Below are 14,191 nucleotides of genomic sequence, written 5' to 3' on the forward strand. Positions count from 1 at the left end.
TGCCGATGTATTGTATTGTATAAGGATTCATATAGCGTGGCAAGACCTGGCGGCATCAAGGCGCAGAAGAGAGAGGGAGATTGCAAATGGAAATGGGAAAAGAAGAGTTTTTAGCTGCTTTCGAAGGGAAGTGAAAGTGGGGATGCCCCGAATCTGAGCAGGGAGAGCATTCCACAGTGATGGAGCAAGCACAGAAAAAGATCTGGTGTGAGGAGCACCTCCTGTATTTTGGGTTTCCACTGGAGAGGAGAACGTGATTGCACATGGGGTGGCAGTGGGAGTGTGAGGCAGCACCAGCTGATGAACATGCCCCAGCGTGCCGTCCACAGAGGAGTGTTGTACCCAGAGGTGTAGCCGGGATTGTCTAACAAGTGGGCCTTGAAGTTAATGTAGTTGGGCCATGTCCTGAGTACCGTCTCCCTCTCAACCATTGCCACATTCATTAAGCAGCATGTATTGCCAAGGGTGCTCTTTACCGCCAGAGCTGGGTGAGGGGTGTAGGCTGAGTAAATGAAGGACACTGTCTGAGATCTGTGCAGGCAAAAGAATAAGCATGATTTTGCACAGGGGAACAACAGCGCAGTGTCAATCCAATCCCACAGTGATTTGGGGTGCTCACCCCTTGCAGAACATTAGCATAAAACCAATAGTGATGCAAGAAGGTTCAAGCCTCTTAGGCAGCAAATAATGCGAGGGAACATTCCAATGCAAAGTCATCCAAGCTGGTGAGTATATTGGGCGAGAAAAACCATGAGTGTGCCGTACCTCCTTGCAAGGGAAATATGACCTGTCAGGGTCTAGTTTGGGCCTCAGAAAGTGGATTCCAGGTGCGAGATTGCACGATGGGGCAGGCCGCGCGGGAGCTGGGTCAGGCACTTGAAAGGTAGGTTTGGCTGCCTTTCCTGGTACCGTTAGGGAGAGACCCAATTATTGGAAGGCTGATCAAATACTAGCGGTGCCCATACCACCTGGCCTCGGGTGTTTTCTTGCTAAACCAATTACCTCACCACAAAATGGAAGCAGTTGAAGAAATGTTTTCAGCTCTACATGGACGCCACGTATGGAGGAAGTTTTGTAGCAAACAGGAAGAAATTGCTATTTTTGCATTTTATAGGGCCTCATTAGGACCCTGGCGCTAAGTGTTTAACGGCGCCGTAAAAGGCTGCGGCGCCGTTAAACACTTAGCGCCTTACTACGAGGTCCCTTTGCGGGACCCGACCTTAACGGCTGGTATACACCAGCCGTTAAAGTAGGGACCCGCAAAGGGACCTTGGTGCTAAGTACGGTACCGCAATTTGCAGTACCGTACTTAGCGCCTTCCCCATTCCCATAGAGCCCTATGGGGCGAAAATGGGAATGGGGAAGGGCCATGGTTCAATGGGGAATTACCACCCGCCAACCTTGGAATGGGGTGGTAATTCCCCATTGAACCATGGCGGACCCATTACAACACCGGCACCAACCATGGTGCTAATAGCGCCATGGTTTAGCGCCGGTGTTACACAGCAGATTTGAACGTTCTTGTGCACTATCTACAGAAGTCACAGAGCGTGAAGACAATTGATTACCCTTAACAGAAGAAAGCAATCATTATTTTGAGGTGGCACCACTTTAGCATGGGAGTGCAAGGAGACATGCACTATTGTGCTAGATAAGAGAACCACTCTGTAATTGCAATTGGTTATTTATAATGCGCTTAATAGCCAGAGGTTTCTAAGCGCGGACCAGGGGATCAAACCTATGTTGCTCTGCATCATCTTGCTTCGAAGACGAGCGTGTTGCCCGTGAACTATCCTCCCGAGACCTATGCCTAATAAATCATCAGGCAATCAGGTTATACTCAAGGGCGAAGAAAATTAGTGCAGACTGAGAGTAGACATCATCAAAGGTGAAAAGAGTGAGCTGAGTGATCACCAACACTGCTGCCACTGTGACAGCACATCATCCTTTTAATCCAACAGCAGAGACTGCCTCGGGAGGTTCCACAAGAAGCTCAGGAGCAAAGTTACAGCCTCCCACTGAAGAGGACATTCGACCAGATGTCTAAGAGGGTAGCTGTACACAAGATAGACATCTTTCCCATTGCCAATAGTGACGAATGCATTGAGATGACCAGGTGGTTCCAAATCAGATTACGGCTTCAAGAGAAGAAGAGGAGACGGCAAGATTTGCATATCAATGACAGATTAAACTCCTCTTCTTAGCATGTAGAGATCAAGTTAGATCCAAATGGAGTAGAAGTGGCTCTGTCCTGTAATGACAATGTGAGAACATAGAACATATTTTTAGGGAAGGCATCAATGGTCTCGAAGGCTTTACCCATAGACGTAGACCGAACCGGAGTAGAACTGGTTGTGTATAAGGGACGCAAAGTCCCAATCAGCATGCGGGAAGTGATGAAACGGAAACTATACGAATTAAAGCAGCAGGGTACCATCGAATGAATTGGAGTAGCTGTATGCGTTTCATTGTTGCTCATGGTTTGCAAGCCCACAAGCAAGTTATGCTAGTGCACAGATCTGAGGGCATTACACAAGGGTGTAATTCCAAATCATTAATTTCCTAACATTGGGGAGCTGCACACATATTTTTCAAAATAAGATCCAGCATATGGAGTTCCATTCATTTCTAAGCGACAAAGGGGACCTCTTTTACCAGGATAATATTCTAGTATATGAAAAGAACTAAGAGGAACACACTCCAGAGACTTCAAATGCTTGTGCATGTTATCACTAAGTCAGGGGTTATGCCAGCAACGAGACATGTCAAATGAAGAGAGAGTGATATACAGTACAGTGAGTGTATGTGTGTTAGTGCTCCATCATTTAATATGAACAATCATGGGAGAAAGACTACCATAAACACTGATGCTAGCAATTTAGGCTCCACCGTATTGTCCCTGTGAATCGAGGGAGTTAGAGAAAATGTACTTCAATCGTCAACAGGAGTGCTCAGAGGACCTGAACTCTCATATACAGTAATCGAGAAGCAACTGGTTGGTGTGAAATGGGCAATCGAAGTTCAGTTCATGTGTCTGGGAGTTGAACCTTGAAGGTTGCACTGACCTCGAACATCTCATGAAGAATAAGGGAATGGATGCTGAGCCTACAGGAGCTCACATCTGCACTGTTTCATGCTATTGGGGTACAGGATATGTCAGCTGCCTGCTCGTTAAACCTGACAACAAGGGTAGAAAGGGATGACAAGAAAAGGAAGAGGAAGTTCGTCCATTGCCACTGAAATGTGACTCAATAGGAAGGAAACAGCGTGGTGTAGAGGGACAAGGTTTTGTGGTAGGCCAGGACAAGTCATAAGAACTATACCCTCAAAAGAGTAAAATTGAAAAAGACTGGGTGGCAAAGGTCTGTGTGGCTGTTGTCATGAATTGAATGTTGAAGGTGATGTGGTCATAAGAGGTGGAGGAATTATACCTCTGGAAGTTCTTTGGAAACACATCTTGCCCTTGAGCAAGAGGGAAAGCAGGGGATCACTAAAACAAAACAATGATACAAATGTGATTGCTGGTGGCCTAGATGTGAACTGCAGATTGAAAGCCCGGTCAGAGAATGTATCAGATGGAAGACTAGCCACAGGGGCTCACAGTTCACTGCTCCCTATGAAGCAAATAACCATTCCAAAACTGCTCTGGGAGAGGGAAGGCCTGGTCACTGTGGAATATAGTGTATCGTGTTACTTGATCACATCCTGAGGTGAGTAGAGAATTTTAGGAAGGAAGATGTTCCTTCTGTTGTAATGACTCACAATAGACTCTGATTCAAACCTAGGGAGATAAACAAATACCCCAGTAAGAACATGGGTTCCAGCAGTTCACCAGTGCTGTGTATCAACCAGAAACCATCAGGGCCATGGAGAGTTTCTGTAGAGTGATTACAGGCATCACACATAGGGCCTCATTCCGAGTATGGTGGTAGTCATGGAGCTATTTGCGCCATGACTACCTCCCATAGCGGTATCGACTCCGACTTGGTTCAATGGGGACTTAACGGTGTAGTCCAACCTTTGTGGGACCGGTAAGTTCCCACTGAAAAAGCCATTCCCCATTCCCATTTGAGCCCCCATAGGGCTCAATGGGAAAGGGGAAGGAGCTAATAACGATACCGCAAATTGCGGTACCGTTATTAGCTCTGAAGTCCCTTACCGGGTCCCGTCCATAATGCCTGGTCAGACCAGGCGTTAAAGGAGGGACCCGCTAAGGGACCTCATAGTAGGGTGGTAAGGGATTACCGGCACCGGTCTCCTTAACGGTGCCCGGTATCCCTTACCGCCCTACTCGGAATGAGTCCCATAGTTCTAGCTTCAGGAAGGGACCGGAAGGTAGAAAGCAGTGAGACTTCTGTGCTTCATCAGTCTCATTACACTGCACACAAAGGTTGTCACTAGTCGAAATGCATAGGGGTAGTTAACTGAAGGGTAGGAAGCACAGCACTGAGCTTTCGACACACATTCTGAAGCACAGTTGACCTGCACGATTTCACTGCATTTGGACTAAAACAGATAGGACAACTTATCGATTATTCTCCTTCTCAGGGTAAGAAGAAGTTTCCCTCTACTATGACAAACATATACTAAATAATATACACTGGGGGGAATATAAGAGTATATGTACCTTAATCTCATCCATTGCCCAGCTCTGCGGAAGCTTCCGCTGTCCAATGGGGGAGAAGGCATGCCTCCTTGCCCTACGCTGCCTCAGCCTCGGACCCATACTTCCTTGATTTGCTCTCTTCACTGGTCCACTCGCGTTTACTTATACTTCAAGCAAGCATGTGCATGTTTCTGTCCCTAACACTCTTCTGTGATCCACTTGTCTCCCCTTTTACATTTTCCTCACAGCCACTTAATCCCTAATATTGCATGGCAACTTAATTTACTCGCTACGCACTTTGACCGCATCAGCCTAACGCCACTACTGGTTTTCTTAAACGACATTCTTACTGTGACTCTAACATCCTTTGCTGCTACTGTATGCCATCTTCACCCTACCGACCATAACTCTGTTATCCTATGTGACTTGTAACCTACCTAACTGTTCATTATCAGTCCTTCTGCTGCTGAGGCTTGCCACTGCCTATTGTGATTTTACCTGCGTAGGCTGCTAATGTATGTCACTTGTAACCCTTCTATTCTGGTCCTTTATGAGCTGCTAGACCACACTATTGTATCCATAGTAGCATGCATGTGTGGAATGGGTTGGTCTCTCTGCCGGCTTCCCTCCTACGTTGCGACTCGCAGACGAAATCGCTCCTTACTTTGGTGTTGCAGTTGTTGGAAGTGTCGAGGAGGTTTCCAGGACGTTCCGGTAAGGTGTCCAGTCCAGAGGTTTCCTGTGTCGGAGGTTTTCGTTCCAGCTCGAAGGTCGGACGGCGTCGCAGGGGAAAGATAGAAGGTACGGGCCGAGGGAGTTTGGGGGGATTTTGTTGTTGGTGGGGTGGGGAGGTGGGGTGCACGGTCGGTCCGGGGTTGGTGGGGGCCAAGGGTGTCCAGGCGCCACCGAGTCTTTTTTTTTTTTTTTTTTCTATGCAGGTGCCAACAAATCCATCATAAATAAAATGCAAATCCTTCAAAACAACGCTCTTAGAGCAGCCCTTGACATACCCCGCAAAGCACATATTTCAAACGTTAGGAAAGACCACCACTGGCTCAAAATTAGCGACAGAGTCCTGCTCAAGACACTATCGCTTACCCATAAAGGGCTCAACAACACTGCTCCCCCCTACATCTCAGCCAGACTGACTAGAAAATCATCCGGGCACCATACTAGGGCTACTAACCACTTCCTGCTCGAAACCCCTAGATTCAGACGCTCCAAAGCGGGCGGAGCAAGCTTCCCTGTCAAAGCTGCCCAGGCCTGGAACGCACTGCCCATTGCGCTGAGAGCCAACTTACCCTATTCCAATTTTAGATGCAAGGTAAAAAACTGGCTCTGGACAAACGACAACTAACTCTCGTGGCACACAATGACCACGATACCGTTGCCTAATATGATTCTGTTCTCATACCCACACCTGTACACTCCCTCAAAACTATAATATGCTAGTTTTTTTTCTTCCACACGGCGTGTAATGATATGTTCTTACTGCACTGTTATGTTGTTTTTCGTCTATACTCTGTATGTAACCCAAGCTTAAGTAACCTTGTACCTGCTGCGCCCGGCTACCCCTGGGTTTTGTGCGCATTATCAAATAAACAATACAATACAATACAATACAATACAATCTGTGCAATATGAGGTGAGGCTTTCCAAACTGTGCACTCTTATTAATGTTGCATTTTAACTACCTTTAAGTGTATTCATGATGTAGCCCCCTGTGAGGTGGGGTTTTCCAAACTGTGCATCCTTATAAATGTTGCATTTTACGTACCTGTAACTGAATACTTGATGTAGCCTCCACACCTAGAGATGAGGCTTTCCAAACCCTGGCACTCTTTTTAATGTCACATTTTACCTACCTGTAACTGCCTTCATGATGCAGCCCCCCGCACCTAGAGTTGATGCTTTCCAAACTGTGAACCTTATAAATGTTGCATTTTACCTACCTGTAACTGCATACATGATGTAACCCCCACTCCTAGAGGCGAACCTTTCCAAACTGTGCACCCTTATAAACGTTGCATTTTACCTACCTGTAGCTGCATAATTGATGTAGCCCCCCGCACCAACAGGTGAGGCTTTCCAAACTGTGCACCCTTATTACACATATGGACCCTGCATTTACCGATATTTTGTCACTCTTGTATCTGTCTGCCTGATGTAGCCCCCTCTTACCATGAGGCGCGGTTTTTACAGACTTTGCATTTACTAATATTTTGTCACCTATGTACCTGTTTGCCTGATGTAGCCCCCCGCACCTTGAGGCGTGGCCATTCCAGACTCTGCATTTACCAATATTTTGTCACTCTTGTATCTGTTTGCCTGAGGTAGCCCCCCGTACCATGAGGTGCATCTCTGACAAAACATGATTCCTTTAACTTGTCAATTGCACTTAATGTTACCAGTGCTGTGAGACCTCAGGCTCTTGGCACTGCTATATATGCTAAAATAAATATCATTAGCGTGTTCCACTCTGACCAGCACTTCCCCTCACCTTCCCCACTCCCTTGTACTTCTTGCTACTGCAATTTCACAATACGAATGTTAAGGCCTTGTAGGACTGTTTTTGTTATTCCTCATCACTGCACCCCCATACACCCCTCCTTTGTCTTCTTCTGCCTGGAAACACCATTTGCTGTACAGGTGCATTATAAATACCCAATAAATAAATATGTACTGACACCATAAAGGTTGGACTTTGGGTGAGGATCAAGAATACCAAGCTAGGGGCAAGAGGGTTCCTCATGTGTCCTCTAGTAATACAGTAAGCCACCTCTGGGGCACGGTAACAGTTCCAGAAAAGGCAACTAAGTGGAGCCAAGGAGAACTAGTCAAAAGGCATGAGGCACAGTTGAAGGGGACTGGACCCGCCGTACCAGCTGACAGTTGGGTCAGCACAGATAACATACTGACTCCAGCTCTGTGTGAGGTGGAGAAAAGAATGAGCAAGCGGACGACAGTGTCAGGGCACAGCGAAGAGCAAACAAGAACTTTAGGTACCATGATGCACTCAAGAGAGGATTCCAGGGACACAGGGACAAGGAAGGAACTGTGCCAGCAGGCTGCTGTGGAACACATCAACATGACATCAGCAGATGTTACAACCAGAGTTTCCCATCAGCTGCATCAAGCCTCAACTAGCAGGCTATCTCAGCAGTCTTTGGCTGCACACTCCACCATAGTGTCAGCAGACGTCACAGCCAGAGTGTCACATTATTTGGACAACGCCACAACCAAATTCTAGGTCTTTGGATTGGATTTGTTTGCATGAGAGCGGAGGAGTTATAGCAAGCAGTCTTTACATTAGCCATTCATGGACTGGCTCACCAACATCAGGATGTACTTTACAAATATGGTTCTGTGGCTCATGGTTGGTTGACCAGGATGTAAGTGCTGATGGAGCAGGGTAAGACTAGAATTTTGGCCACCTGTTTCTCTTTAGAACATTAAAGAAGACGAGGTTTGGCGTTAACATCATGCGATGGATCCGGTTGTTGCATTGCAAACCAATCACTTCAATTGTTACTAATGGCTTCAGATCAGAGAACATCATTTTAAAGACGGGAACCAGGCAAGGGCCACTAATCATTGTCTTGGCCATGGAGCCTCTGGCACAATGGATTAGGGAAGTTGAGAAAATAAAGGTTGTTAACGGTGGAGGAATAGAACAGAAACAAATGCCTGAATTCAGGTGACATATTGTTGGCGTTGCAGAATCTGCCGGTTCTGATGGGAAAGATCAATGAGTTTGGGGAAATGTCTGGATACAAAGTAAATTGGGCTACGTCTGAGGCTATCCCTCTCAAAATATCTTGCCATAAGGAGGATGTCAGACTGTGATTTCAGCTGGTGTGATGAAAAGATGAAGTATGTCTGTTTTTGGCTCACAAAAGACCCGAGTGAAATTATGAAAGTAAACTTAGCCATGGCTACATCTGATTTGAAATCAGATCTGGAGAGATGGTCGGCTCTGAAGTCATCTCCTGGGGCAAAGTAAATGCTGTTAATATAACTGTGGCTCAAAGGATCCAATGATCAATTACATTCTCTCAATTATCCCACATATTCCTACACAAGGAGTTTACAAAGAAATAGATTGATTCAGCTATTCCTGTGGGACAGGAAACTGCTGTGACTGGCATTATGGAAGCTGCAATTACCAACATGAAACAGGGTCAGGGGGTGAATGTACCTAACGTTTAATTGTACCATCAAGCTTTTTCATGTATCCCTATGTTGCCTTTCCTGAAAGAAGATCCAGGGCTATGGGTCATAGCAGAAGCAAATAAACAGGGTGTTCTAGCAACCCACACCATTTTGTCCACAGAAGCCCATAGGAATGATACATTGGAGGAACAGAAGGACTGGAATGGGTGATAATGCCCTGTGACCGAGTTAAAGGCCCGAGCTTGGAACGGGTGCTTAATGCCATAGGCACCCATCCCAAGGGTTGGGACAGGGCTTGCAGGAATGTATTTTCTTTCTGTGAAAAGGGTGCCACGCAGCTTCCGGCTCAGAGAAAGAAAATACTGTACAAAGATGGCTGCCATGGAATCGGAAGGTGTGGGTCTAGACAGAGGCCCTCTTCACTTTCCATGGCAGCCGAAAAAGTCGAGCGGAGAAGAAACAGCAGCTGCGGTGACACTGGCTGCTGGCACAAAGAGGTAAGTGTGGAGTGGGGGGGAAGGATCTGGAGGTGGGGAGAATATGGCGGGCAAGGGAACGAACGGTGCAAATTAAACAGATAGCAAAATATCGTATGATAGGAGCCCGAAATGTATTAGTTGGGCTATGAAGATCTCTTTCCTCCCACCTAATTATATAACAAATACTATAACAAAAAATGCATGTCATTTTAAAGCAAGGCACAACCATATTACGCTAGATAAAGCATTGTTCTCACATGTAGACCTGACGCAGTTATGTACTTACACGCAGAAAGCTGTCGAGTGACCCATTCTCCATGTATTCTGTAACAATCATTACCGGTTTACCTGAAAACAAATGGAATCATTGAATAGTATGCATAAATGTCATAAATATATTTTAATCTTCAACATTTACTACATTGTTAAATTGCTTATAAATAAACAGTAGTTTAAAAGGATGTTAAAGCACTCCAATTACCCATGAAGAGTGAAAATTAAATTACATTAGTTCCATCATTTATTTTACCTTTGACTTAATTTGCTGCGTCATGAGAAATGTACATCATTATTTTTGACACTGGCATGGTACAACATGAGAGGCATTAAATGTAAGCATCTGAGTATATTTCATTATGTTCTGTGATATCGGACATATATTTTTATTAATCATCAATGTAATCTCAACCTATCGCATTCTGAAGTCCTCTGCAGTACAGACCTTTTGAAATTCAGTCCCATCTGGCCTCTCAGTATTATTTCTACATCTTGCGGAAGTCTCAACGTTTTAGCTCTACAGGCCTAGAGGGCCTACACAAACAGTGTGGGGTAATTTCATTTGTTTATTTGTAAGACTTTAACAGGCCAAATATCTTTTTACACATGCCTTTTATGATGTGTCTTCCTCCATCTAGGGAATTGATCAAAAAGCAGAGAAGTATGTTTTCTAAATTAAGAAAGCGCAATTGCATGGAAAAAGGAAAAGGGGGAAAGTGCATGGAAGGGGGGAGAAGTGGAGAGTGCAGAACAGAGGAGAGTACAGAATAAATACTAAATCAAATAGATAAATAAATAAAGGCGATAAACCATGGTAGTGCAACCAGCAGGTGGCAGGTGATAGTTTAGTCAGATAGGTTATATCTGATAAGTGCAGAAGAAATGTTTGAGGGGGGCTGTATGGGTACAGAATACAGACCCCAGTGCAATGGGTGGCCCAGAGGCAGTGCAGGAGGGTGGCAGGGTGAGCATGTACCAGAGCCCGAATGACAGAGGGTGGCCAGGTGCACAATGCCAAGAGAGAAAACAGATCAACAGGGGAGAAGGGGGGCAAATGCAGAGGCAAAGAGGAAGGCCTTGAGGTGCTTCTGGAACCAGAGATGGTTCTCCTCAAGTTTCAAGATGGCCGGGAGGCTGTTTCAAAGAGGGCCCCAGCCAAAGACAGAGATCTACCCCCAGCTTGTTTGTTTGCAGCAAAACAGCTAACCCTGAGGGAGTTAGAAGAAGAGGAGCAAAGGGCTCGAGAGGGGAGGTATTTACGCAGGGATAGTTGAAGGTATTTCAAGTAGTGATGCCATTTTCTTATTAAAGGTCAATCATGATGTCAAAACTAGCATGTAATAAGAACATCATTTACATGCTTTTACACCGGCATTGCAGGCTGCCATGTATCATAAAGTCCCAGGCAATGAGAATGGCATCACAAGTGCTCTGGCAAGTAATGCACTTACACTATATATGACCCTTCTTCACATCATGGCTGAGGATTATAACAATTTAGGAAAATGTAGCTGATATGACATTAGGGTGATGAGTTTATTGCTCAGTACAGCAAGAAATAGGATGAAAACCCACAAAGATGGAAGGATAAAGGGTTCTACGTGATTTCGCTGACCTATTTTTGGTCGTGGTACTTTTCATCGCCGGATTTTACATCGCCAGAAACCCTGTTTTTGGGGTTTTTTTTATTCTGGGGGTACATACATACAAATATATCTCCTTACTAATACGGAACAGGTCCAATATGCTTAGAGAGTACAGTCCTTTCCAGTCCAGTGCCTGAGGATGTAGATCCATTGATACTCTCAGAGAGAACACGCAGCTCAACCTCTACTCCAGTCTTTGATGCCTTACTTCCCCACCCTGGTGTTTTTGCCAATTATCCCTGCCTAGTAGTTTTCCCTCTTCAAACAAGGAGAAAGCCTCCCTACCACTGCGTATGTTAGTTGTCATTGTATCTCATGCCAGCTTCCTGTGTGATATAACCCTGCGATTCTTACTTCATCTCCTCCCACCTTCCGTCCCAACACAGCCCATGTCTGCCTTCTTGACCTTCAAGGATTTGATGAAAACTGATTGCACTTTAAGAACTCTAAATGGGATCTATATTCCTTACTGTGCCTCCCAAAGTAACATCAATGGCCTTCATCCACGCCTTGGAATCCTATGTTCCTCTGTAATAAACTCGGACATTTCTGACATGCTCCTCCATTTCGGATGATACCTCAACACACTGTACTCCTCCTGGCATCCAAGAAGAATAAAGATCAGACCAAGGACAACTTGCCCCCATCTTCTGGGATTGTGTGCCAGCCATTACCACAAGGTGTGTCTCTGTCAGGGACTATATGATCACACAAAAAAAGTCATACCACTTGCAAACGCCAACTGTCAATTCAATTGATTATACAGTTCATACGCTCAACCAACACATTGTCCTTGGAATGTGTATGCTGTCCAACAATTGGTAATTACTGCTCCTTTAAATACCTCTGTATCTCTCGTGAGACAAGCTGACTACTGTAAACAAACACTATACAACCAGTGTATTATTCTCTGATGAAAGACTCCTCTAGGACTTGAATTGAATGATACTCGCTGGGGTAATTTTATCTACCAAAGACACCTGAAACTATTTGGAAGCATGGTCCACCAAAGCAATTCTATTTGAAACCTGCAACTTCTGTCGGTCATACCTAAAGTCCTGTGAAACCTATGACTGTTCTTTCCCACAACTGATGTGACACACTAACAAACAATATCAGCTTCCTAGCTCAGTTTCCTTTATCTCTTTCTGCACATGTGCTGCATTCTTTCACACATACTTTTTCAAAATGAATACTACTTTGCAGGAGTACAGGGATGAGTAATGGATACACTTGGTAGTTAGTGCAACACTACTACTCAACCAAAAGTGATCCCAATCACAAAGGTGAGACAGGCATAGCCTGACATGTAAGCCTCCTACGCTTCTTGTGGTAATGTAGGCAGAGGACAGGCTATGCTCCTGAACAGGGCTCGCTAGCACAGAAGTCCACACAACAATAGTGCTGTGGTACCAAAATAAACGAATGTTCAACCAAGTTTCAATAAACATAGGAGAATTTAACTACAAATATCCAGTCTTTGTAATCAGAGGGGGCACTCTGGTTCTAAAGGCAGGGGTGCAAAGGCATTCATTTCAGCAGTAAAATCCAAGTTACAGAGGATGACTCTTAAAAACATAGAGAGTGGGGTCCTATAAATCACTACCAACCTACGAGTCAGGCTAGGGGGAGAGAATGACTTCAAATGCCTTAAAGGCTTGCTCTTGGGGCACAACATAATTGAGCCAGGCTTTTAGGCACTTTATAATGGGTCGAGTTGGCATTGAGACATTTCAAATTAGTTGTTCCCAATGGATTTTGGTTGTCAAGCTAGTCTAGTCACCTTGCGACAGTCCAGTGATGTGATGCAGTCTTGCAGCAGTGATCAGCTCGAATGGGCGAATAACAGGTAGTCGATGTCTTGAATCAGTCGAGTATTCTCAAAGAGGTCCAGAAATGTGATGCCTTTCTTCAGTTGTGATCTGTTCACAAATGGCTGGAGTGCAGGTAGGTAGTGGGTCAAGTCAACGGCTTGATGGCTCAACAGCAGATCGAAAAGCAGTGAGTGTCAACGGCAGCTCAGGATACTTACAACACATCTCATAGCATTTGAGCCTCCTTGAAAAACAGATAGAAGTGTGAAAACTGTGTCCAAAGCTGGTTCCTGACTTCTAAGGGGATACTATACAGAGTATCCACTGCCAACGTGGATCTTTAACGGTTTCCAGAGAGCACTTGCAAAAGTTGTCACCTCTAGTGAGCAGGTCCCTGGATACCAGAAGTCTTTGCTTGCAGTAGGCTTTGTCCAGCTAGCAGAACACGCCAAATGTTCCTCTGGAATGGTTGGGGGCAGGGGTCTCAACCCTTCTTGAAGCCTTATTCATCACCTCTATGGGTCGGACTTTGGAAAAGACTGTACTCCCTATAAAGCTAAAGGCGAAATTCAGTGGTCCAAATATGATTCAATGGGGTGCAGGATGACCCTCTCAAATAGATGAACTGCTACAGTGAATTGATCCCTTTCTAGAATTCTATAAGGGGTCTAGTGCTGGTTGCTACCTTGTGATGTAAGTCCCAGACTGCTTTGTCTGCAGGAAGTGGGGAGGGGGCATTGGAAGTGTCGGAGCACTAGGGAGAATCAAAGATAGCAGAATCCTTCTGTGGTGCTTCCCCCCTGATTACTATAACTCTGCCCTCTCTCCTGTCTGCACTGCATCAACTAGACTCTCTTAATGGCCATACTGGGTGGCACTGCATGGTATTCAAACTTGCTGGAGAATATAATACTATTCTGCAAAGTTTGAAACTTTCATTTACCATTTACTGCAAACCCATTTTGCAGTATATGTTAAATAAATGTCACTGTTTGTGGCTGGCCTCTTTGTGGCAGCAGTGCACCAAAGATGAAATGGACCTATGGCGACATGCATAACTTTACAGAAACACTAGTATACTTTTTGTCACCTGTCGCCATGTGTCGAGTACATTTCTCTTAGGGGGAGTAGGTAAACTAAGTTACTAGACCTGCGGGTCTTGCAGGATATTAAAGAGTTTGTGAAGCCTGTGCATTA

At 45.1% G+C, this 14,191-nt stretch overlaps 1 protein-coding gene across 2 annotated transcripts in view; it reads right to left on the reverse strand.

Annotated features, from left to right (window-relative positions):
• Positions 1–14,191, reverse strand: part of EPHA3 (EPH receptor A3) — a 908,976-nt gene that overhangs the window by 158,698 nt on the left and 736,087 nt on the right. For both annotated transcript variants that reach the window (XM_069637202.1, XM_069637201.1), the window contains exon 12: positions 9,545–9,606. In XM_069637202.1, coding sequence (XP_069493303.1) covers positions 9,545–9,606 — 62 coding nt within the window. The remainder of the gene's footprint in view (positions 1–9,544; positions 9,607–14,191) is intronic.

The sequence above is a fragment of the Ambystoma mexicanum genome, chromosome 7p, assembly GCF_040938575.1.
Source record: "Ambystoma mexicanum isolate Mex_15411 chromosome 7p, UKY_AmexF1_1, whole genome shotgun sequence".
Taxonomy (NCBI): domain Eukaryota; kingdom Metazoa; phylum Chordata; class Amphibia; order Caudata; family Ambystomatidae; genus Ambystoma; species Ambystoma mexicanum.